Genomic DNA, 23,881 nt, shown 5'->3' with positions numbered 1-23,881 from the left:
AAAAGTGGGATGTTATGTATATGTCCGTTGTTACCCCTCCCCTTCCCCCCTGCACACAGACACACACACACAGACACACAACAAGCAAACAAACCAAAACCCAAACTGCACACACAAATTAACATATATACCCACAGAGATACAAACAGACAAACGCACATAATTATGTACACATGCATACACCTATATGATTTGCAATAATACACCGACCTGTATTCTATTTTCTAATAAGGGAATTTCACATGTTCTACAAATAGGTTTCTGTTTATAGCTTTGCCAATAAGTCTGTCTATCTCCGAGCGTGTGTATGTGTGTGTGTGTGTGTGTGTGTGTGTGTGTGTGTGTGTGTGTGTGTGTGTGTGTGTGTGTGTGTGTGTGTAAGTGCGTGTGTGTGTGTGTGTGTGTGTGTGTGTGTGTGTTGAATACACACAATATTGAAAGCTACAGTGTGCGGTTTTTTAAGTCGGTCTCAAATCACCTACATGAAATATAATTGGAAACATTGCGTTGTATTTTTACAGCTAGAATCCATCTAGTGTAAATGATCGTCTAAATCACCAGGCTTTGACAGGGATTAAGTGCATTGTTTTACTTGCACATGTACCAAATATCAAAAACCCTGTCTGCCTCTTGCCAAAGAGAGGAAGCTTTAGCGTGACATGCAGCATACACACTCGTTACAGCCGAGCGGCGCCTGCTTTCGTTTAACACCAATAGTGGTCTAAGGTAGAAAACTCGTGTTTGCTTCGAATATCAAGAGTTACTTCCCATCTTAGTACATCTGTGTGGCAATGTGAGATCAGAATTCAAAATAATTGTGTGCATTTTTCGAGCAAAAACATGTATTGAAAGCATTCACCTTTGAAAAGAGAGGAGATTCTCCGTATGCCAGAACTTGACGATCCTTTTAACAAGGGTTGTTTTTGGACAGCAGAAAATTAAAGTGACAATAACAGCATTAGTGACGAAGAAAGTAGTGTGGATATCCTGGATGTCATTTGGTCAGTTTCACTTACTCCAGTGTTATGTTAAGTTTGTGAGTCTGGGTGCTCTGAGTGTTCGCTTTTTCTGTCAGTGCTCTGTGTCATTTTTGTGTAGAATAAAGTTATAAATATCATAATCCAAACAACAAAGTGACTGTGGTGAGATGAACAAAGTTGAAAAACAAAATGTTACATGTCTTAGCTGTCTACTCCTTGAAGTCCTGAGGTTACAAACAATACACAAATCTGATGTGTAGTGTTTTGTTTGCAGTCAATTTGAAACTACTTTTCTTATCGCATAAACACTCACAGACAGATCTCTTGTTGCGTTGTATAAATGAACACCTGAGTGATTACCAATTTTGAATTGCAACATTTTCTTCACGAGATTAAGACAGAAGAATCAGTTACAAGTCCAGCTCTGAACTCTCAGCATCCAGGTTTCAGAACGTTGGTATGTGTAGAAAAGCGTCAGTGAATCTTACAGTGACTCTCCACTTTGAACTCAAAGCCATTACGTTCCCTACACAAGGCTTTGGGAACGTCATGGCTTTGAGTTCAAAGTGAGTGACTCTCTCGATGGATTTACCGTGATTTACATCATTTCAGTCCATACAAAAACAGGAAGTGAGGGTTCAGTGGTGTTAATCGGAAAGTGTGAACGGCTGTGGCACTAGCACACAATTTTGTGGCAGAGTTAATCTTCTCTGGTAGTTTACAACTTGCGCACACACACACACACACACACACACACACACACACACACACACACAGGCAAACGCAGGCACACACACACACAAACACACACACACACAAACACACACACGCACGCACGCACATACACACACATACATACACACACATACACAGACACACACACACACACACTGCACTACACACACACACACACACACACACACACACACACACACACACACACACACACACACACACAGACAAAGAAAGTTAAGAATTACAGTTTGCATTTTCAATTTTTAATATTTACATTGGTTCTCCTGTGAACCATGAAACAAAGTTATGCAAATCCCATATGTATATTCAATCATGAACTTTTCAAGTTCTTGTACATCTGCCAAGGATAATCGTCCAATTGATGTGAATTATTATGTTCATAGTAAATCATGTAGTAACTGTTATCTCATGAGTAGTCTCTCTCACGTAGGTAGGATAATATTATTCTTATAGTTAATCATTCAGTATTTGAAACATCGTCCCATTTTTCACAATATTTACAAACAAGACAAAACAGCAACTGTTCGTCATCTATTATCTCTGGTGAGTTTATTAGCTTATTCCGAACTACTGACTTCAACCATCCAAACAAACCCAGCAATGAAACAAAAAACTGGCAATTCACACAAAAACTCTAGCTTCAACAAACATAAGGCAAGGTATATATTTGAGTCTTCTAAAGGAAAACTGGTAAGATAAAACACTCAGGTGCAAATAACAAAAAAAAATCACATAGCTCCTCAGTTTCAGCTGATTGTCGGCATTGACCAGGAATCCAGCAAGGTGATTAAAGATGATCAAAGTCTGACACACAGCTATTGTTTTGATTGAATTTAGAAAGTCTTTCTTTGAAACACTCCAAGCAGAATACAGCCAAAGTCACAGACGTTAACATTTCTTCTTCTTATCATGGGAACAGATCAGGAACCCAGAGAGCGCTGTGTCGAAGGAGCAATACATGTGTAGCACTCGAGTCACACAATAATTGTTTCGAGTTTTCGCATCGTAAATTACTCCTACAGTAACTGTATGCAGAATGGTCAAAGACACTGACGATCACTTGTCTCTCGATAGTCGTAATCACGGATCAAATATTCAGTGGACTATGTGGTGAAAGAAGAATCTAAGTTGTAGGTGTTGGCAAACAGTTATGTTTCCGTGAGTTATTTTGTCTTTCTCACCAATCATTCTTGGGATCGTTCACTCAGAATGGTCAATGCCTAAGACGTTTTCGTGTCTTCAGCAAGTCGTCGGCGCAGATAAGGATCGAGCTTCGCGGATTATGTGGTGACAGAGGAATACAACGTGTACCACGTGACTCACAGTTATGTTTCTTTGAGTGTTGTTTATGCAAATCAGTCTTTGAATCAGCTCTAGCGGAATGGTCCTAGACATTGGTGATGACTTTCCTTCCTCTAGTCGTCGGCGTGGATCAGGAATCCAGTGAAGGAGGTGGAGATGGAGTCATAGTATGAACTTGATATATCACTGTGCAGCCAGACGCGTTGACCCGCCGTGAGGTACAGCGTGGCCTGCACCGATCCCATCGTGTAGTAATGAGAGTACTGTTCTGTGAGTGCCCATGACACGTCCACACCGTCCTTCTGCAGGTGCATGTCAACATACTTGTCACTGCTGTCTGTTCCCGCTGACGCCACGAAGAAGTATGTTCCGTTCCTTGGTGCTGTGAAGGTTCCTGTTGTTCCACTGAAGGCGTCCCCCTCGTTGGTGATGACAGTGAACGGCGTGAGAGTTCCGGTGCCGGTGAAGGATGAGGCCAGCCTGGCGTGGAAACTGACTCGTAGTGTGGCTGTGTCTGAAAGTGGAATGTAACGACGCTTATATTGTTGCTGATGTTAAAGTTGGGTGATGGATGTTGTGGTGGTAGTGTTGTTAATGATGATGATGATATGGATAGTGACAATGCTGTTGCTGAACACACACACACACACACACACACACACACACACACACACACACACATACACACACTCACACACACACGCACACACATACATACACATGTTCACACATACACACACACACACATACACACACACACACTCACACACACACACACACACACACACACACACACACACACATAATCTATATAACAAAAATACAACACAAGGTATAGGACTCACCAAGTCGAAACTTCAGATCCTCCATTTGACTCTGCAAGGTCGCTGTTTCGTTCTTCAGTTTACCAATGACGTCATGCCGTGGAAGGTTATCTTTCTGTGAGTCATCCTGCATCTGTAATTGTCGTGCCTCCATGATGGAGAAGCGGGCCGCCATCTCGTCCACGTAAATGGTGTCATCACGCAGCGCAGAGCCAGGAGGGAGACACCTGGTGGCCGGGGAAAGGGAGGGGAGACTACACGTGTAGTTGCCTCCCTTGACGGGGTTGGACAAGAGCAGGTGAAAGTTGCCTTTGTGGAAGTAAGAGCTGCTCAGCGTTTCGCCGTTAGGGGTCTGCAAGGCAATCAGGGAAGAAAGGAGAGCTTAGTAAAGTATTACTTAATGGTTTCTTCCTGATCCTGGATACTGTTTTGTTAGAAAAACAGAAGAAGAAAAACAAGTGCACCAAACACACAACTTGGTTGAAAGCACCGTACGCCTCCCGTAAACCATCTCAGACACTGTCAGGCTTTTACACACAGTACAAACACCCTTCCATTTGAACGCTCACCGAACGGGAACATCCTAGGTGCCCTACGCAAAGAGCGAGCAATTTTCAAATAATTAACGTTGCCGATTGTCTCCTCTCAAAATCGGACCGTGGTGCGTTTGGGCGCTAGACCTAACTTTTAAAATCTAAACAATAAATTGACAGCTTGTTACACAAACATTCTTAAATCATAAAATAAATTATTTTTTCATCAAGACAAGATCAGTACAATTGGAAGTTTTGAAAGTTTGAAAAAAGAAACGCCCAGAAGCAGGGTCACACAAGGTCGTGGTTCTCGTAGCAGACGACGGTTTATGCAGATCGCCAGTTCCTCTGAACAGTCAAAAGCCATCGCTAGAGTTCTTGTGAATCACAGCCGTTTGTTTCGTATAGATTCAGAGGTACATAATAACGTGCTATTGCAGATAAGCTTACAGCGAGTTGCATTTAAATTACAAACTGACGACTACATTGTGAAAAAAAGAAACTAGATCACAAGGGTTCACGATGGCTCAGGGGTAAGATCAGTTAGCTGTTGCTTTTTGGGTCCAGCGGACTATTTAGGCCAAATCAGGACCCCCTCAGGGGTAAGATAAACCACGCAAAAATACATTCTTTGAAAATTGCTCGCTCTTTACGGAGGGCACATAGGATGTTCTCAAGCGGTGAGTGTTTAAATGAAAGGGTGTTTGTACTGTGTGTAAAAGCCTGACAGTATCTGTGATGGTTTACGGGAGGCTTACTGTGCCTTTAAATACACAAAAATAAAAACTGCTCAGCATTTCGCCGATAGGGGTCTGCAAAGCACACAGGGAGGAAAAGAGAGCTACGTAAAGCATTTGTTAATACATTCAGGTGGCATCATTATGTTCTGTGGGTGTTTTTGCTTTTACAATTATGAAAAAAACGGCTTCTTCTATGCTGCCATTGCAAACATAATACCATTCTGACATTCATGCAAGCAAGCAGTTTAAAGTCGCAAAATCACGCACACAAGCACGTTTGTTTGCAAGCACATGACCAACCTTCCACTCAACGTCCACAGCCGGGTGACCGCGATCAAAGAAATGACCGCACGTTAGATGCACGTGCCACTGTCTGTCTGACGTGTCATCACGGACAGCTTCCCTCTCCTGTCTCACCTCTAGTTGTTCGTCCTGAGTCTTAGGCGTGTCTGTCGGTATGGAGAAAAGGAATCATCAATAACAATGTGTTTGTAAATGTTAATCTGTCATGCAACTTGGATATTTACTAGTACAAGTAAGCAGACGAGACATCACAACTGTATACACGCATCCAAGCAGACAAACAGACAGCCCCAGTCACCCCCCCCACCCCCTCCCCCACCCCCCCCCCACCCCAACACACACACACATACACACACAAACACACACATACACACACACACCCACACACACACCCACACACTGTATCCCCGTCCATTCACCCTCGTTACACTCACCAACGACCTTGACCCAGGCGGTCTGGCGGTACAGAGTTTCGTCGCCATTGTTGTCTACAGTGTTAACGGTGACGCTGTAGTTGCCAGACTCCAAGATGGTGGCGCAGCTCAGCTCTATCCCCCCGTTCTGCAGGTGGGACAGACGTCCAGAGAACTCAGACATGGGCACAAAGGTGTCGTCCACATAGGAGGCTAACAGCTCCGTCGCGTTGCCCTCGGGTTGGCACGTCCACACCATGTCTGGATGAAGAAGTACAGACACAGTTAGCCGACCAAAGAAAGGTCACATCAACTTGTCTTTAACGGGCATTCAACTACATATCTGTGGGTTTTTTCTCCATTGAGTGAAATATGTCAGTGTATATTCAAAGAGGACACAACTTTACAGAACAGAAAAAAAGCCTAGCAGTGCTGATGGAAACGCAGCTGATATGAATCTGATGGCAAAAGAGTACAATACTCTCGAAATGTCACACTGTGCGAGAAGAAGAGAAATGCTCATGTCAGAAGCCACGTCTTCTTTTCTACACCGTACCTTTGACGTGTTCATCCTGGGCCAGCGTGAAGTTCCAGAGGAGTCGGATGTTTTGCCCAGAGCACACCTCCATATGCCCGGAGTTGTCTTGAAACCTCTCCGCCCACTTCAGACCGCTGTAACCTGAAGCATGGTGAGCGATAGATAGTTGTTGGCACTAAAAAAATTCTAAAACAAAACACACTATTTTTGTGCACTTTACAAAGTAAATGCCTACGACATGTGTAATAGAGTAAGTGAGGGCTATGCGGAAACAATCTCCTGGCACCTGAGAGAATAGCAAGCATTGAAATGAACAAGCGACTTTTATCTTCGTTGTCTTTGATGAATGAAGTCGCTTGTTCATTTCAATGTTTGTTACTTTCTCAGGTGCCAGGAGACTGATTCCGTATAATCTCACTTACTCTATTACACATGTCGTATGCATTAACAGCGACTACTTCCCTTTGTTTATCATATCTCTAAACAGCTCTCTGCCTCACTCAGTTAAGAATGTTACTAGATTACCAATACCAACCAACTGATGAAACAATTTAATTGTTTTGACTTTATCTTGAGAATATCTCAAGCATGAAAAGTTTAGATGATCTTGAAAAATGTCCACACTTCCACAGTTTACAATTAAACATTGCAGAAACAGATATGCAAACACATGCCAGCTAAGGCTAAACATGCATTGCCAAGGAACACAACGCCATAATCTCTAGACAGTAGAAAGTAAAATCAGTAAAGAAGAGCTAAAAACAAACAAGAGGATCCATTTCACGAAAAACAAAGTGTGAACATCCCACACATTAACTTTGTCAGGAATGATTTTAAAAAATACGTCAACATTGATCCCACAAAATCCAAAATGTGTCCAATAGACAATAGTGGCCAACATGTATGACACAGACATGACACACTCACCAGCAAGCTGCAGCCACAAGATCACCAGAAATCGGAACATCTTTTCACAGCAGGATTTTCCCCCGTGTAAGCGAAGCGTGAAACAGTGGATGAGAGTTGGATGTCAACAGCTGGCTGCACCAGGTTTTATAGCAGGAGAGCACGTGCTTCAGATGAAGGCTGCACTGCCTCAAGTGGAGTGAAAGTGGCTGAGTGTCAAGGAGGTCCGGAAAGATCGTGTCGATGAATACCATGCACTGCACGGATCTTCCTGGTACTTACATATTATGCGTGGCTTGCACTTTCCCTTGTTTTGACATTGTGGTACGAGTCTACTCTCTCTGTAAGTCAGTGCCACGTCCCTCCGCCCCCAATTCTGTCTGTCTGTCTGTCTGTCTGTTTTGGTCGTCTATCTACTATTTCTGTCCGTCTGTCTCTGTCCGTTTGTCTGTTTGTCCGTCTGTCTGTCAGTCTATATGATTGTCTGTCTGTCTGTCTGTCTGTCTGTCCGTCTTGGCCGTCTATCTACTATTTCTGTCCGTCTGTCTCTGTCCGTGTGTCTGTTTGTCCGTCTGTCTGTCAGTCTATGTTTGTTGTCTGTCTGTCTCTCTCTCTCTATCTGCCTGTCACTCTCTGTCTGTCTGTCTGTCTGTCTGTCTGTCTGTCTCCCTCTTTCTTTATCTGTCTCTCTTTCTCTCTGACTCTCTCTACCTCTCTCTCTTCCTTTTCTCTCTCTCTCTCTCTCTCTCTCTCTCTCTCTCTCTCTTCCTGTTGTTTCGTACTTTTCTGAGAACGTTCCCGCCCCCCCCCCCCTCCTATCTCTATCGTTTCGTTGTCCATTCAAAAAACAGTGCACGTACGCACGCACACACACACGCACACACACACACACACACACACACACACACACACACACACACGCACACACACACACACACACACACACACACACACATACACAGACACATACACACACACACTGTCTTTACGTTTGAGGTTACAAACTCCTCAGTCAGTTTGTTTGCATTAAATGTTAGGTGTATGTTGCATTTGCTAATGTGCTTGTTTCAGTGAGTAATAAGTGCAGGCAGACGCGTGCACTCTTGCATACTGGCGAGGGAAGTATCCACTCCTGAGGCCTCATAGCAGACAGCTTTGTCAATGCACTTAACACCATACAACTTCCTGCTATATCTAGCTTCCTGTTGGCTGTACTGGCAATCTGACAGGCTCTGCGTAGCACGGCCTTGATGTCAGGGCTTCATCCGTTGTTAGGTCGCTGTGTCCTGGCTGAATCTAAATCTGTCCTTATCAGACAGTGACCCATTACAGTGATTGCTGCACTTCCATCTAAACATGGAGACTGCATCGTTCACTGCATATTGCTTATTCCAGTTGGTTGTGCTGCGTTCTGATTGGTGGAGAGAACTGACCGAATTCACGCTGCGTTGCACCAGTCAAGGTCATAGTGTGAGAACAGCGACTCAAATATGACTTTTAGATATGACAACCACGCTGACTGCCCTTTCGCAACCACTTGGCCTTGTTGTGGGCCCGAATAGTTCTGAGTGTTATGCAAGGAGAGGAAGGAGGAATGACTATATCATTAGTACTGCCTGGTGCACAACACTTGAATTAAATGCCCAGTTGCTGGAGACACAATTACAAAGCAGTGACCGAATAACAATTAAAGCCATAAATAAACAAGTGAGACAAGTTGTTAAAAAAAAGACAGATACAAGCTAACATTGTAGAAAACGGACAGAAATAAGCCAACCAACCAACCAACACACCAATTAACCAACCAAACCACCAACCAACCAACCAACACACCGATTAACCAACCAAACCACCAACCAACCAACCAACCAACCAACCAACCAACCAACCCACCCATTAACCAATCAAACCACCAACCAACCAACCAACCAACACACCCATTAACCAATCAAACCACCAATCAACCAACCAACCAACACACCCATTAACCAATCAAACCACCAACCAACCAACCAACCAACCAACCAACCAACCAACCAACCAACCAACACACCAACACACCAACACACCCATTAACCAATCAAACCACCAACCAACCAACCAACCAACCAACACACCAACACACCAATTAACCAACTAAACCACCAACCAACCAACCAACCAACCAACCAACCAACCAACACACCCATTAACCAATCAAACCACCAACCAACCAACCAACCAACCAACACACCAACACACCAATTAACCAACCAACCAACCAACCAACCAACACACCAATTAACCAACCAACCCACCAACCCACATGCAAACATATCAACAAACACACACACAAATGATTGTCTTTCTCCTGTATCTAACGGTGTGAACAGTGAAGTAATGTGAAGTTTACATCTCAGTGTTCATTCCATATTGCATAGATCCCTTCAGATGGTTTCATTGTGATTTCCTTTCCTCCATTACTTTACCCAATATTGACCTCCGGTCTCGATTTTGATATCACTGTCTCAACAGACCATAGCAGAAGATACCATCACACAGTCCGTCAATGTTAGATATATTGCTATTTCTCTGGACACTTTGTATTCACTGTAAAGAAATTACCAAAGTATTTGTCTCAGTTTTGGCTGTTCCATATCCCTCCCTCTGATTATTATTTCTTTTTGTTCACTCTTTTCTTGTACTTTCCAGTATTTCCAAATGTCTTTTCTTTCAAAAAGTAATTAGTCACTTGCTCAACTAAATTCTGGCATAAATGCATTTTCATATATATTCTTTTGTTTTTAAATGTAGGTGTCTTTGTTTTTGAAGTGGGGAAGCAATAAAGCGGTCGTTGATATCAAAATTGATATCGACGGAAATGTCGTCGATATCACTTTTGTAATGAGCTCAGTTTTGCCCAATTGACCAATGGAAATCTACGTAACATATGAAATAGCAATATTACAGTATAATCGCAAGGAAGGTTTAAGCGTATGTTCTGCAAGCCATCACTATCTTCGCAATTTAAGTATATATAGGGTGTCTAAAATTAAAGTACCCCAAAAGACATTGAAACATCAGTACCGAGAAATGGAAAAACTAATATGTAAGCTAATACGCTAGTATGTACCCACGACCAAGAAACCTACAACAGGCAAATATTCTCAGAGAAATCCAGAACATTCCATAGGAAACATTCCCCAATGTAATGAACAATATGGCAATGAGGATGCAATATGTCATTGGAAAACGGATTGGCTACATTGATCACGCGGTGTGAAGATACAGACGATCTCAAATGAAAGCTGTGAACTGGGGACAACACTTCTATGAACTGACTACAATATCACGTCAACATGATTTCAAAAAAGTTACTGACTTGTCTGTAGTATTGAAAGAAAATCGGGTACTTTTTTTGAGACATTGTATATACGCATTCTGATCATCATCGGCCCATGCCGTATCGCCGGCATATCTCTCTGACCGGATGCATAATTACTGCGCGGAATCTATCAAAATAAGAATACAGAGTTATCTCCCATGTTTTTCGCTAATGTTTGTGAGAATAGACGAACTGAGACGAAAGTGATTGCAGATTGGCCGACTTCGACAGTGATCTCCGTTCTGTTCTTCACAGTTACGATACAGACATCGTTCTAAGGTTAAAACAAGTCGAAATGTTGAGACTGCTGTGGGAAGGAGACCGTGATATTGTTGCATCACTCCCATCTGGTTACGGAAAAAAGTGTCGTCTGCTTCGAAGCCAAAGTTGATTATCACGTGATACTTTTGCCATATTTAGAGTTGTTTACACAGTAAATACACCCGCGAAAGATAGCTCGCTTGAAACTGTCTTACATATCAATTCCTTTGTAATCTAAAAATTACACAACACCATGAAAAATCATTATCGACGATCGCGAATCTGCTTATATCAATAACACATTACACAGAAGGAAAACAAAGGCATCCTGTTATGGATAAATGAGACCCGATAAAGCCAAAAAAATTGTTCGGGAGGACGACGATCTATGCTTATTATATACACGGAAGCAAAATAGGGCGTCGATAGAGCCAATAAACAGTGATGTGAACTTGTAGTATTTCATTCACTTGTAGACTTGTGGATATGAAATCCACAGTGTTACTGCCCTTCCGCTCTCCCTTGGCCTTGTTGTGGGGCCGGACGAGTCTGAGTGTTATGCAGGAAGTGGAAAGAGGGATGGTTATTTTAAGTTCTTGACGGCTGTTTAGTACCGCTTGGTGCACAACACTTCAATACAATGCGCAATTGCTGGAGACGTAAATGAGCATTGTCCGAATAAAATAAAATTATGAATAAACAGGCTTTTTAAAGAAAGTCAGAGGAAACAAGAAATTCCTCCGCAGTAGGAAAAACACTCCCGTCCTTACCATTCTCACTGCCACCAACTGAGAAGGTTATTTCCCTTTGACCATTACTATGTCCCTCTATAAGTCCTTGTAGAATCTTAATCCACCAATAACTCCCAAACCGTGTGTTTGACTGGTCCCAATTTTTGTAAGGACCGTCTCAGGAATATATAGAACCTGTTCACCAAGTTTGGTGACGATCGGTCCGTTCATTCTTCAGATCTATATGCGAACACAAACAAACAAACAAACACATCGACCGAATCATCTTAATCCACCAATAACTCCCTAACCGTGTGTTTGACTGGTCCCAATTTTTGTAAGGACCGTCTCAGGAATGTATAGAACCTGTTCACCAAGTTTGGTGACGATCGGTCCGTTCATTCTTGAGATCTATATGCGAACACAAACAAACAAACAAACACATCGACCGAATCCTATACACACCCCTATACCGGGGGTGTAAAAACCCAAGCCAGTAACGACAGAAAAAACCCGATCAAAAGCCAACGAACCAACAAATAAACCAACCAAGCTAACAATAACAAACATGCAAACATATCAACAAACAAACACAATGGAAGATCTTTGACGTGTGCCTCACACTGTGTGCAGTAACGGAACATGATGTTATCTTCACCTTGATTTTTTTTTAAACTTTTTAAAATCTTTAATCTCCTTTAAATGTGTATGTGTTGTTGGAATATGTGTTGGTGAGACATATGTATGCGTATAACCATCATACCAAAGATATAATGGCTAACATTTTCATAAAATATGTTTGTCTGAAATCTAAACATAATAACATCACATAGTCATACACCGGTACACTTCAATAAATCTATATGTAGGCCTACTGTTATCTTATAACATCCTGATCGTATTGAATTGAAAACCCGGCATCGTTTGTTTACGAGGTTTTTAAAATCAGGGGAAAAAGACCTTTGCAAAATAGATAGAGTTACAAGCTTTTCACAGATGATAGGAAAAAAATCAAGGGACGGAACCATGCAAAAATCCGAAAATCGGGAAAATGTGAGTTACGAGGTCTTCGAAGGCCAGTGACGTAGAGGTTACATGCCGAGTCTCAGTGATTATCAAAAATAATGGTCGAAGTTAGTGGATCATGAAAAATGCGAGCTTCAGCGAGCTTTTTCATGACCGCGAACTGAGACCATTATTTTTGATAATCACTGAGACGAGGTATGTAACCTCTTTATCCCTCCTTTCTTCAGTTATTCAAAGAAAAGAGGAGTTTTTGTGCGAAAGTTTGATCGAATCATATTCACCCAACCAGTCTACCTGCGCAGGCTATCGATTAATGCGCGGTTGTATAGTTCCGTGCAAATAATTCAATTTTGTTAACACTTCTTGTCAGTTTCCATGTTTTAAACTAAAATCAAGTACACAGTTATGTTGTCATTCTGCTGTGGCGGTAAAGGCAGATAGTGTGTGTTCTGTTCATGTTTTGGTATCGCTCAGAAAATGTTCTTTCCTCGAATGTGACTAGCAGACGAAGTTTTACACCCGTGTTCCGACGTTAAAAACTGTATGAAGTTAAGTTTTCTGGGGCAAAATAGTGTATGAAACTGCTGCATGTTCTTTAAGTTGATTAAATGTTTGCAATGGATTGCGTATGATCTGTTTATAAAATGAAATATTGTTGAAAACTGACCGTCGGATTGCAGTCTTGTCGATGAAGCCGAAATCTGGAAGGGGAACTACTCGTGTCGCTAGACAAAGTATGAGAGTTACTTTTCCTTGGAATCTTGCTAGCGATAAACGATTGTGCACGGCAGATCTGAATTCAGAAAACAACCAAACTCATGGATTTTATATTGAGATTCATGTGTTCAAGCCTGTAGTTGCTGGTTTAAATGCGGTATGGTTGTATTGTTTGCTCCAGAAATGTATATTTTGTACTTTAGAGTGTTCTGAACTTTTGAGTCGCAAAAAGTAGATCCACAATGTGTACAGTCTCTACCCATGAGCTATCGAGGATTCAGGCCCGTTGTTGGGTAAGTGATTTTGGTTGTTGGGTAAGTTACCGAAAAATAACTAGCCCTACAAGTTTACAGAGAGAAAGAAGCAGAGGGGGGGATAAGTTATATTACTAGGTTGATAACCAAACAAAAACATCGTGGTATTTATGTAACCAAACTGTAACAGCTCAAGGCTTGCTCGCTTTAGACTGAACTATCCGCATGTATCAGCATGCGAAACTTTCTCGCGGAGTTTTTTTTCTTCTTTTTTTTTCTCGTGGTCCCATTGATATAATTATGTGCGTATGCGTCACGACACGGGATTTTTTTCTGGTGACAAGTTTGGTATCAGACATTGGACAATGTCACTAGCCCCTCTCTCTCTCTTTCTCTCTCTCGTATCTCTTCTATTTCTGTCTCTGTCTCTCTCTCTCCCCTCTCACTCTCTCTCTCTCTCTTACTCTCTCTCTCTCTCCCCCCTTTCTCTCCTAAGTCTGTCGCTCTCTTCTCTCTCTGTCTCTCTCATGCCCCTCACTCTCTCTCTCCCCCCCCCCTCTCTCTCTGTCTGTCTGTCTGTCTCTCAGTGTCTGTCTCTCAGTGTCTGTCTCTCTCTCTCTCTCTTTCTCCCTCCTCTCTCTTCCCCCTCTCTCTCTCCCTCTCTCTCTCCTAACACACTCTCTCTCTCTCTATCCGTCTTTCTCTGTCTCTCTCCCCCTCTCTCTCTCTCCTTCTAACTGTCTCTCTCTCTGTCTCTGTCTCTGTCTCTCTCCCCCTCTCTCTCTCTTTGTGTCTCTCTCTGTGTCTCTCTGTCTCTGTCTGTCTCGGTCTCTCTGTCTCTTTCTCTCTCTCTCTCTCTCTTTTTCTTTCGCTCTCTTTCTCTGTTCCGCGTGTCAAGGTCATTATTGTGTTCGCCTGCTTGCGGGCTGACTGTGTTTTTGCGAAGTGCAAGCGCTCGCACAGCAGTCGATCTTCATTGCGCCGTACTCAAAAATTCTAGAGGCACTGTATCATATCTCTATTAACCCAAATAGTTTTCACCCTATCTATAAAATATAAGCTTTTATTTTTATAAACCACATTGATCTCCAAAGCAATCTTCTCTCTCAAAAATCAATGCTTTATTATGAATCAATTTTTAAGAGAACGTCTTTCCAAAAGTTTGATCGAATGCATTCAATACCTTGGAACAGTGTTAGCGGTGTTGTGGCTTTAAAACAAAGTAAATTTCTTCCCAATACCTGATAAAGACTTAATGGAATCGTTGTCCGCGGTTCGTGTTTTCGTTGTTGAAGTGTTGCTGCCCGGCCATGTGTGTACGCAGTCATATAAGTATCACATTTGATGAAATGCACTTGAACTTGCATTAACGCCGTTCTTCGTCTTTCCGCTTCTGCGTTCGTGGAAAAGTGGGATGTTATGTATAAGTCCGTTGTAACCCCTCCCCCTCCCCCCTGCACACACACACACACACACACACACACACACACACACACACACAGACACACACACACACAGACACACAACAAGCAAACAAACCAAAACCCAAACTGCACACACAAATTAACATATATACCCACAGAGATACAAACAGACAAACGCACATAATTATGTACACATGCATATACGCACATATGCATACACCTATATGATTTGCAATAATACACCGACCTGTATTCTATTTTCTAATAAGGGAATTTCACATGTTCTACAAATAGGTTTCTGTTTATAGCTTTGCCAATAAGTCTGTCTATCTCCGAGCGTGTGTATGTGTGTGTGTGTGTGTGTGTGTGTGTGTGTGTGTGTGTGTGTGTGTGTGTGTGTGTGTGTGTGTGTGTGTGTGTGTGTGTGTGTGTGTGTGTGGTGAATACATCACATATTGAAAGCTACAGTGTGCGTTTTTTTTAAGTCGGTCTCAAATCAACTACATGAAATATAATTGGAAACATTGCGTTGTATTTTTACAGCTAGAATCCATCTGGTGTAAATGATCGTCTAAATCACCAGGCTTTTACATGGATTAAGTGCATTGTTTCACTTGCACAGGTACCAAATATCAAAAACCCTGTCTGCCTCTTGCCAAAGAGAGGAAGTTTTAGCGTGACATGCAGCGTACACACTCGTTACAGCCGAGCGGCGCCTGCTTTCGTTTAACACCAATAGTGGTCTAAGGTAGAACACTCGTGTTTGCTTCGAATATCAAGAGTTACTTCCCATCTTAGTACATCTGTGTGGCAATGTGAGATCAGAATTCAAAATAATTGTGTGCATTTTGCGAGCAAAGACATGTATTGAAAGCAGTAACCTTTGAAGAGAGAGGAGATTCTCCGTATTCCGGAACTTGACGATCATTTTAACAAGGGTTGTTTTTGGACAGCAGAAAGTGACAATAACAGCATTAGTGACGAAGACAGAAGTGTGGATTACCTGGATATCATTTGGCCAGTTTCACTTTCTCCTGTGTCTTGTTATGTTTGTGAGTCTGGGTGCTCTGAGTGTTCGCTTTTTCTGTCAGTGCTCTGTGTCATGTATGTGCAGAATAAAGTTATAAATATCATAATCCAAACAACAAAGTGACTGTGGTGAGATGAACAAAGTTGAAAAACAAAATGTTAAATATCTTAGCTGTCTACTCCTTGAAGTCCTGAGGTTACAAACAATAAAACAAATTAATCTGATGTGTAGTGTTTTGTTTGCAGTCAATTTGAAACTACTTTTCTTATCGCATAAACCACCACAGACAGATCACACCAGTCTTTCGCGCTGTATAAATGAACACTTGAGTGATTACCAAGTTTGAATCGCAACATTTTCTTTGCGAGATTAAGACAGAAGCGTCAGGTAAAAGTCCAGCTCTGAACTATCTGACAGCAGCCAGGTGTCAGAACGTTGTTATGTGTAGAAAAGCGTCAGTGAATCTTACAGTGACTCTCCACTTTGAACTCAAAGCCATTACGTTCCCTACACAAGGCTTTGGGAACGTCATGGCTTTGAGTTCAAAGTGAGTGACTCTCTCGATGGATTTACCGTGATTTACATCATTTCAGTCCATACAAAAACAGGAAGTGAGGGTTCAGTGGTGTTAATCGGAAAGTGTGAACGGCTGTGGCACTAGCACACAATTTTGTGGCAGAGTTAATCTTCTCTGGTAGTTTACAACTTGCGCGCACACACACACACACACACACACACACACACACACACACACACACACACACACACACACACACACACACACACACACACACACACACACACACACACACACACACACACACACACACACAGGCAAACGCAGGCACGCACACAAACGCAGGCACACACACACACAAACACACACACGCACGCACGCTTGCACGCACATACACACACACACATACATACACACATACACACACAGACTCACACACACACACACACACACACACACACACACACACACACACACACACACACACACACACACACACACACACACACAAAGAGAGTTGAGAATTACAGTTTGCAGTTTTAATTTTCAATATTTACATTGGTTCTCATGTGAACCAGAAAGCAAAGTTATGCAAATCCCATATCTATATTTAATCATGAACTTTGCAAGATCAAGAGCTTGTACATCTGCCAAGAGATAATCGTCCAATTGATGTGAATTATTATGTTCATAGTAAATCATTTAGTAATTGTTATCTCATGAGTAATCTCTCTCACGTAGGTAGGATAATATTATGTTCATAGTTAATCATTCAGTATCTGAAACATCCGTCCCATTTTTCACAATATTTACAAACAAGACAAAACAGCAACTGTTCGTCATCTATTATCTCTGGCGAGTTTATTAGCTTATTCCGAACTACTGACTTCAACCATCCAAACAAACCAACCAATGAAACAAAAAAACTGGCAATTCACACAGAAATCTCTAGCTTCAACAAACATAAGACAAGGTATATATCAAAGTCTTCTGAAGGACACCAGGTAAGATAAAACACTCAGGTGCAAAGAACAAACTAACCCCACGCCGACTGTACATAGCGCCTTGCCACCAAGACTTTCAGTCCAGCTTCAGCTGATTGTCGGCACTGACCAGGAATCCACCAAGACTTTCAGTCCAGCTTCAGCTGATTGTCGGCACTGACCAGGAATCCACCAAGACTTTCAGTCCAGCTTCAGCTGATTGTCGGCACTGACCAGGAATCCACCAAGACTTTCAGTCCAGCTTCAGCTGATTGTCGGCACTGACCAGGAATCCACCAAGACTTTCAGTCCAGCTTCAGCTGATTGTCGGCACTGACCAGGAATCCACCAAGACTTTCAGTCCAGCTTCAGCTGATTGTCGGCACTGACCAGGAATCCACCAAGACTTTCAGTCCAGCTTCAGCTGATTGTCGGCACTGACCAGGAATCCAGCAAGGTGACGAAAGAGGATCAAAGTCTAACACATCGCTATTGTTTTGAATGAATTTACAAAGTCTTTCTTTGAAACACTCCAAGCAGAATACAGCCAATGTCACAGACGTTAACATTTCTTCGTCTTATCATGGGAACAGATCAGGAACCCAGAGAGCGATGTGTCGAAGGAGCAGTACATGTGTAGCACTTGAGTCACACAATAATTGTTTCGAGTTTTCGCATCGTAAATCACTCCTACAGTAACTTTATGCAGAATGGTCAAAGACACTGACGTTCACTTGTCTCTCGATAGTCGTAATCACGGATCAAATATTCAGTGGACAATGTGGTGAAAGAAGAATCTAAGTTGTAGGTGTTGGCAAACAGTTATGTTTCCGTGAGTTATTTTGTCTGTCTCGCCAATCATTCTTGGGATCGTTCACTCAGAATGGTCAATGCCTAAGACGTTCACGTGTCTTCAGCTAGTCGTCGGCGTAGATAAGGAGCCCCGCGGATTATGTGGTGACAGAGGAATACAACGTGTAACACGTGATTCACAGTTATGTTTCTTTGAGTGTTGTTTATGCAAATCAGTCTTTGAATCAGCTCTAGCGGAATGGTCCTAGACATTGATGATGACTTTCCTTCCTCTAGTCGTCGGCGTGGATCAGGAATCCAGTGAAGGAGGTGGTGGTGGAGAAATAGTGTGAATCTGATGCATCACTGTGCAACCAGACGCGTTGACCCGCCGTGAGGTACAGCGTGGCCTGCACCGATCCCATCGTGTAGTAACTAGAGTACTGTCGTGTGCGTGCCCATGACACGTCCACACCGTCCTTCCGCAGGAACATGTTAACATACTTGCCACTGCTGTCTGTTCCCGCTGACGCCACAAAGAAGTATGTTCCGTTCCTTGGTGCTGTGAAGATTCCTGTTGTTCCACTGAAGGCGTCCCCCTCGTTGGTGATGACAGTGAACGGCGTGAGAGTTCCGTAGCCGGTGAAGAATGAGGTCAGCTTGGCGTGGAAACTGACTCGTAGTGTGGCTGTGTCTGAAAGTGGAATGTAACGACGCTTGTATTGTTACTGATGTTAAAGTTGGGTGATGGATGTTGTGGTGGTAGTGTTGTTAATGATGATGATGATATGGATAGTGATAATGCTGTTGCTGAAAACACACACACACACACACACACACACACACACACACATACACATACACACACACGCACTCATACATTCATACACACACACACACACACACGTACACACACACGTACACACACACAGGTACACACACACACACACACACACACACACACACACACACACATACACAGACGCACAGTCACGCACACGTACAGATTAGATACATACACGCGCAACATGTACACATACCAAGCCGAGCTTTGAGTGTCTCCGTTGTATTCTGTAAGGCGTTGATGTAACCTTTATGATGGCCGAGTTCGTTCTTCACTGAATTCAGCTCAGCCTGCAACCTTGCGTCTTCAGTAGAGTAAACAACGACTTCGAGCCGAGCTTTGAGTGTCTCCGTTGTGTTCTGCAAGGCGTTGATGTAACCTTTATGCTGGTCGTTTTCGTTCTTCACTGAATTCAGCTCAGCATGCAGCCTTGCGTTTTCAGTAGAGCAAAGACGGACTCGTAGCGTGGCTGTGGCTGAAAGACAGAGTCAATAAGAGTCGATGATACTCTCCGCAAACTAGTCTGTATCCGTGAAGTGTGAAATCAGCCAGGCGTGGAAGATGACTCGTAGCGTGTCTATATAGCTTAGAAATACGACAACGAACAAAATCTACAACACTAAATAGCCACAATATTTATAAATGAATCTCTTAACGACAAGTCATTACTTCAACAGAAGTGCGACAAATTGCCACGTGTGATCAATTAACAACAACAACAACAACAACAACAACAACAACAACAACAACATTACAAACACAAAACAACGTCAACATGCAGTACCAACGAGACAAACGAAAAACAAATTGCAAGTTAAGAAACTTGAGGGGAAGCTTACGGGTGTCGGACAGGAACGGTTCTCAATGACAACATTGCCCGGCTGGGCACTGTCCACTTGTGTTTTCCGTTGGTGGGAGGGTCACCCCCCCCCCCCTCCCCCCACCCCCCCCCCTTGTCTGTGTGTCCTGTTCTTTGCTTCCCCCCCCCTCCGTCCTCCAATTACCCCTCCCTGCTGAAGAACAATGAATGAAAAGGTCATCTCTGTTCACCCAAAGGACCACCTTAATTCTCTTTACCCAATGTCATCTGTGTGACGGAATGTACTGTATAAGTACGCTAAAAAAACAAAAACTTTCGCCCAGGTATACTCATCTTTAGTCTTGTGTTTTACGTGTTAATACTAACCTAAGCCAAGCCTGAGGGTCTCTGTTTCGTCCTTCAGTTGAGCAATGTCGTCATGCAGTGGTAGGTTCTCTTTCTGTGAGTCATCCTGCATCTGTAATTGCCGTGCCTCCATGATGGATAAGCGGGCCGCCATCTCGTCCACGTAAATGGTGTCATTACGCAGCGCAGAGCCCGGAGGGAGACACCTGGTGGCCGGGGAAAGGGAAGGGAGACTACACGTGTAGTTGCCTCCCTTGACGGGGTTGGACAAGAGCAGGTGAAAGTTGCCTTTGTGGAAGTAAGAGCTGCTCAGCGTTTCGCCGTTAGGGGTCTGCAAGGCAAACAGGGAGGAAAGGAGAGCTTAGTAAAGAATTTCTGAATGTATTCTTCCTGATCCTGGATACTGTTTTGTTAGAAAAACAGAAAAAAATGCACCAAATACATAACTTGGTTAGATACAAAAACAAACAAACTGCTCAACATTTCGCCGTTAGGGGTCTGCAAGACACACAAGGAGGAAAAGAGAGCTAAGTAAACCATTTCTTAGTTCATTCTTGTGGTATTATTATGTTCTGTGGGTTTGTTTTTTTACAACTATGAAAAAACGTCTTCTTCTATGCTATGCCATTGCATACATAATACCATTCTGACATTCATGCAAGCAAGCAGTTTCAAGTCGCAGATATCACAACATTACCCACACGCACATTATATAGCACAAAATCACGCACACAAGTACGTTTGTTTGCAAGCACGTCAACATGACCAACCTTCCACTCAACGTCCACAGCCGGGAGACCGAGGTCAAAGAAATGACCGCACGTTAGATGCACGTGCCACTGTCTGTCTGACGTGTCATCACGGACAGCTTCCCTCTCCTGTCTCACCTCTAGTTGTCCGTCCTGGGTCTTGGGCGTGTCTGTCGGCATGGAGAAAAGGAATCATTAATAACAATGTGTTTGAACATATTAATCTGCCATGCCACTTGGTTATAATTTACAAGTACAAGTAAGCAGACTACACATCACAACCGTACACACGCATCCAAGCAGACACACAGACAGCCCCGGTCACCCCCCCACCCCCTCCCCCACCCCCCCCCCACACACACACACATACACACACAAACACACACATACACACACACCCACACACACACACACACACTGTATCCCCGTCCCCTTCATTCTCGTTACACTCACCAACGACCTTGACCCAGGCTGTCTGGCGGTACAGAGTTTCGTCGCCATTGTCTACAGTGTTAACGGTGACGCTGTAGTTGCCAGACTCCAAGATGGTGGCGCAGCTCAGCTCTATCCCCCCGTTCTGCAGGTGGGACAGACGTCCAGAGAACTCAGACACTGGCACAAAGATGTCGTCCACATAGGAGGCTAACAGCTCCGTCGCGTTGCCCTCGGGTTGACACGTCCACACCATGTCTGGATGAAGAAGTACAGACACAGTTAGCCGACCAAAGAAAGGTCACATCAACTTGTCTTTAACGAGCATTCAACTACATATCTTTGGGTTTTTTCCATTGAGTGAAATATGTCAGTGTATATTCAAAGGGGACACAACTTTACGGAACAGAAAAAAAGCCTAGCAGTGCTGATGGAGACGCAACTGATATGAATCTGATGGCAAAAGAGTACAATACTCTCGAAATGTCACACTGTGCGAGAGGAAGAGAGATGCTCATGTCAGAAGCCATGTCTTCTTTTCTACACCGTACCTTTGACGTGTTCATCCTGGGCCAGCGTGAAGTTCCAGAAGAGTCGGATGTTTTGCCCAGAGCACACCTCCATAGGCCCGGAGTTGTCTTGAAACCTCTCCGACCACTGCAGACCGCTGTAACCTGAAGTATGGTGAGCGATAGATAGTTGTTCTCATTAAACAATTTCTAAAACAAAACACACTATTTTTGTGCACTTTACGAAGTAAATGCCTACGACATGTGTAATAGAGTAAGTGAGGGTTATGCGGAACCAGCCCCCTGGCACCTGAGAGAATAGCAAGCATTGACATGAACAAGCGACTTTCATCTTCGTTGTCTTTGATGAATGAAGTCGCTTGTTCATTTCAATGCTTGTTACTTTCTCAGGTGCCAGGAGGCTGGTTCCGTATAATCTCACTTACTCTATTACACATGTCGTATGCATTTAGAGCGTTTACTTCCCTTTGTTTATCATATCTCTGAACAGCGCTCTGCCTCACTCAGTTAAGAATGTTACTAGATTACCAACTAACTGATGAAACAATTTAATTGTTTTGATTTTATCTTGAGAATATCTCAAGCATGACTGAAGTTTAGATGATCTTGAAAAATGTCCACACTTCCACAGGTTACAATTAAACCATGCAGAAACAGATATGAAAACACATGCCAGCTAAGGCTAAACATACATTGCAAAGGAACACAACGCCATCATCTCTAGACAGGAACAAGTACAATCAGTAAAGAAAGAGCTAAAAACAAACAAGAGGATCCATTTCACGAAAAACAAAGTGTTAACATCCCACACATTAACTTTGTCAGGAATGATTTTAAAAAATACGTCAACATTGATCCCACAAAATCCAAAATGTGTCCAATAGACAATAGTGGCCAACATGTATGACACAGACATGACACACTCACCAGCAAGCTGCAGCCAGAAGATCACCAGAAATCGGAACATCTTTTCACAGCTGGATTTTCCCCGTGTAAGCGAAGCGTGAAACAGTGGATGAGAGTTGGATGTCAACAGCTGGCTGCACCAGGTTTTATAGCAGGAGAGCACGTGCTTCAGATGAAGGCTGCACTGCCTCAAGTGGAGTGAAAGTGGCTGAGTGTCAAGGAGGTCCGGAAAGATCGTGTCGATGAATACCATGCACTGCACGGATCTTCCTGGTACTTACATATTATGCGTGGCTTGCACTTTCCCTTGTTTTGACATTGTGGTACGAGTCTACTCTCTCTGTAAGTCAGTGCCACGTCCCTCCGCCCCAAATTCTGTCTGTCTGTCTGTCTGTCTGTCTGTCTGTCTGTCTGTCCGTCTTGGCCGTCTATCTACCATTTCTGTCCGTCTGTCTCTGTCCGTGTGTCTGTTTGTCCGTCTGTCTGTCAGTCTATATGATTGTCTGTCTGTCTGTCTGTCTGTCTGTCTGTCTGTCCGTCTTGGCCGTCTACCTACTATTTATGTCCGTCTGTCTCTGTCCGTTTGTCTGTTTGTCCGTCTGTCTGTCAGTCTATATGTTTGTTGTCTGTCTGTCTGTCTGTCTGTCTCTCTCTCTATCTGCCTGTCACTCTGTCTGTCTGTCTGTCTGTCTGACTGTCTGTCTGTATGTCTGTCTGTCTCCCTCTTTCTTTATCTGTCTCTCTTTCTCTCTGACTCTCTCTACCTCTCTCTCCCTCTCTCTCTCTCTCTCTCTCTTTCTCTCTCTCTCTCTTCCTTTTCTCTCTCTCTCTCTCTCTCTCTCTCTCTCTCTCTCTCTCTCT

At 43.1% G+C, this 23,881-nt stretch overlaps 1 protein-coding gene across 3 annotated transcripts; it reads right to left on the bottom strand.

Moving 5' to 3' along the window:
- Positions 1-1,956: 1,956 nt before the first annotated feature.
- Positions 1,957-23,436, bottom strand: LOC138946380 (uncharacterized). 3 transcript variants are annotated; one of them, XM_070317957.1, is made up of 7 exons: positions 23,042-23,436; positions 22,136-22,258; positions 21,606-21,842; positions 21,174-21,322; positions 20,425-20,734; positions 19,435-19,713; positions 1,957-3,552 (listed from the first exon to the last, which is right to left on the bottom strand). In XM_070317957.1, the coding sequence occupies exons 1-7, from the start codon at positions 23,271-23,273 to the stop codon at positions 3,152-3,154; spliced, it is 1,731 nt and encodes a 576-aa protein (XP_070174058.1). In that variant the 5' UTR covers positions 23,274-23,436; the 3' UTR covers positions 1,957-3,151. The 3 variants fall into 3 exon arrangements, with proteins under 3 accessions (XP_070174058.1, XP_070174059.1, XP_070174057.1); XM_070317956.1 differs by lacking the exon at positions 1,957-3,552 and adding an exon at positions 17,144-19,088 and having other exon boundaries at positions 23,042-23,429; XM_070317958.1 differs by lacking the exons at positions 19,435-19,713; positions 20,425-20,734; positions 21,174-21,322; ... (1 more) ...; positions 22,136-22,258; positions 23,042-23,436 and adding exons at positions 3,884-4,214; positions 5,436-5,584; positions 5,873-6,112; positions 6,408-6,530; positions 7,317-7,842.
- Positions 23,437-23,881: the final 445 nt, after the last annotated feature.

Source organism: Littorina saxatilis, linkage group LG13 (genome assembly GCF_037325665.1).
Source record: "Littorina saxatilis isolate snail1 linkage group LG13, US_GU_Lsax_2.0, whole genome shotgun sequence".
NCBI classification, from domain to species: Eukaryota; Metazoa; Mollusca; class Gastropoda; order Littorinimorpha; family Littorinidae; genus Littorina; species Littorina saxatilis.
The sequence above is the reverse complement of the archived record's forward strand: the minus strand, read 5'-3'. Positions and strand labels throughout refer to the sequence as shown.

Bases quoted from the DNA above. Each gene is read 5' to 3' on its own strand.
- LOC138946380 (XM_070317957.1), bottom strand. From the start codon at position 23,273: ATGGTATTCATCGACACGATCTTTCCGGACCTCCTTGACACTCAGCCA. The intron at 21,323-21,605 runs GTGAGTGTAACG...CCATGCCGACAG, and splicing joins AGCCTGGGTCAAGGTCGTTG to ACACGCCCAAGACCCAGGAC. The intron at 20,735-21,173 runs GTTGGTCATGTT...TTTGCCTTGCAG, and splicing joins CTGTGGACGTTGAGTGGAAG to ACCCCTAACGGCGAAACGCT.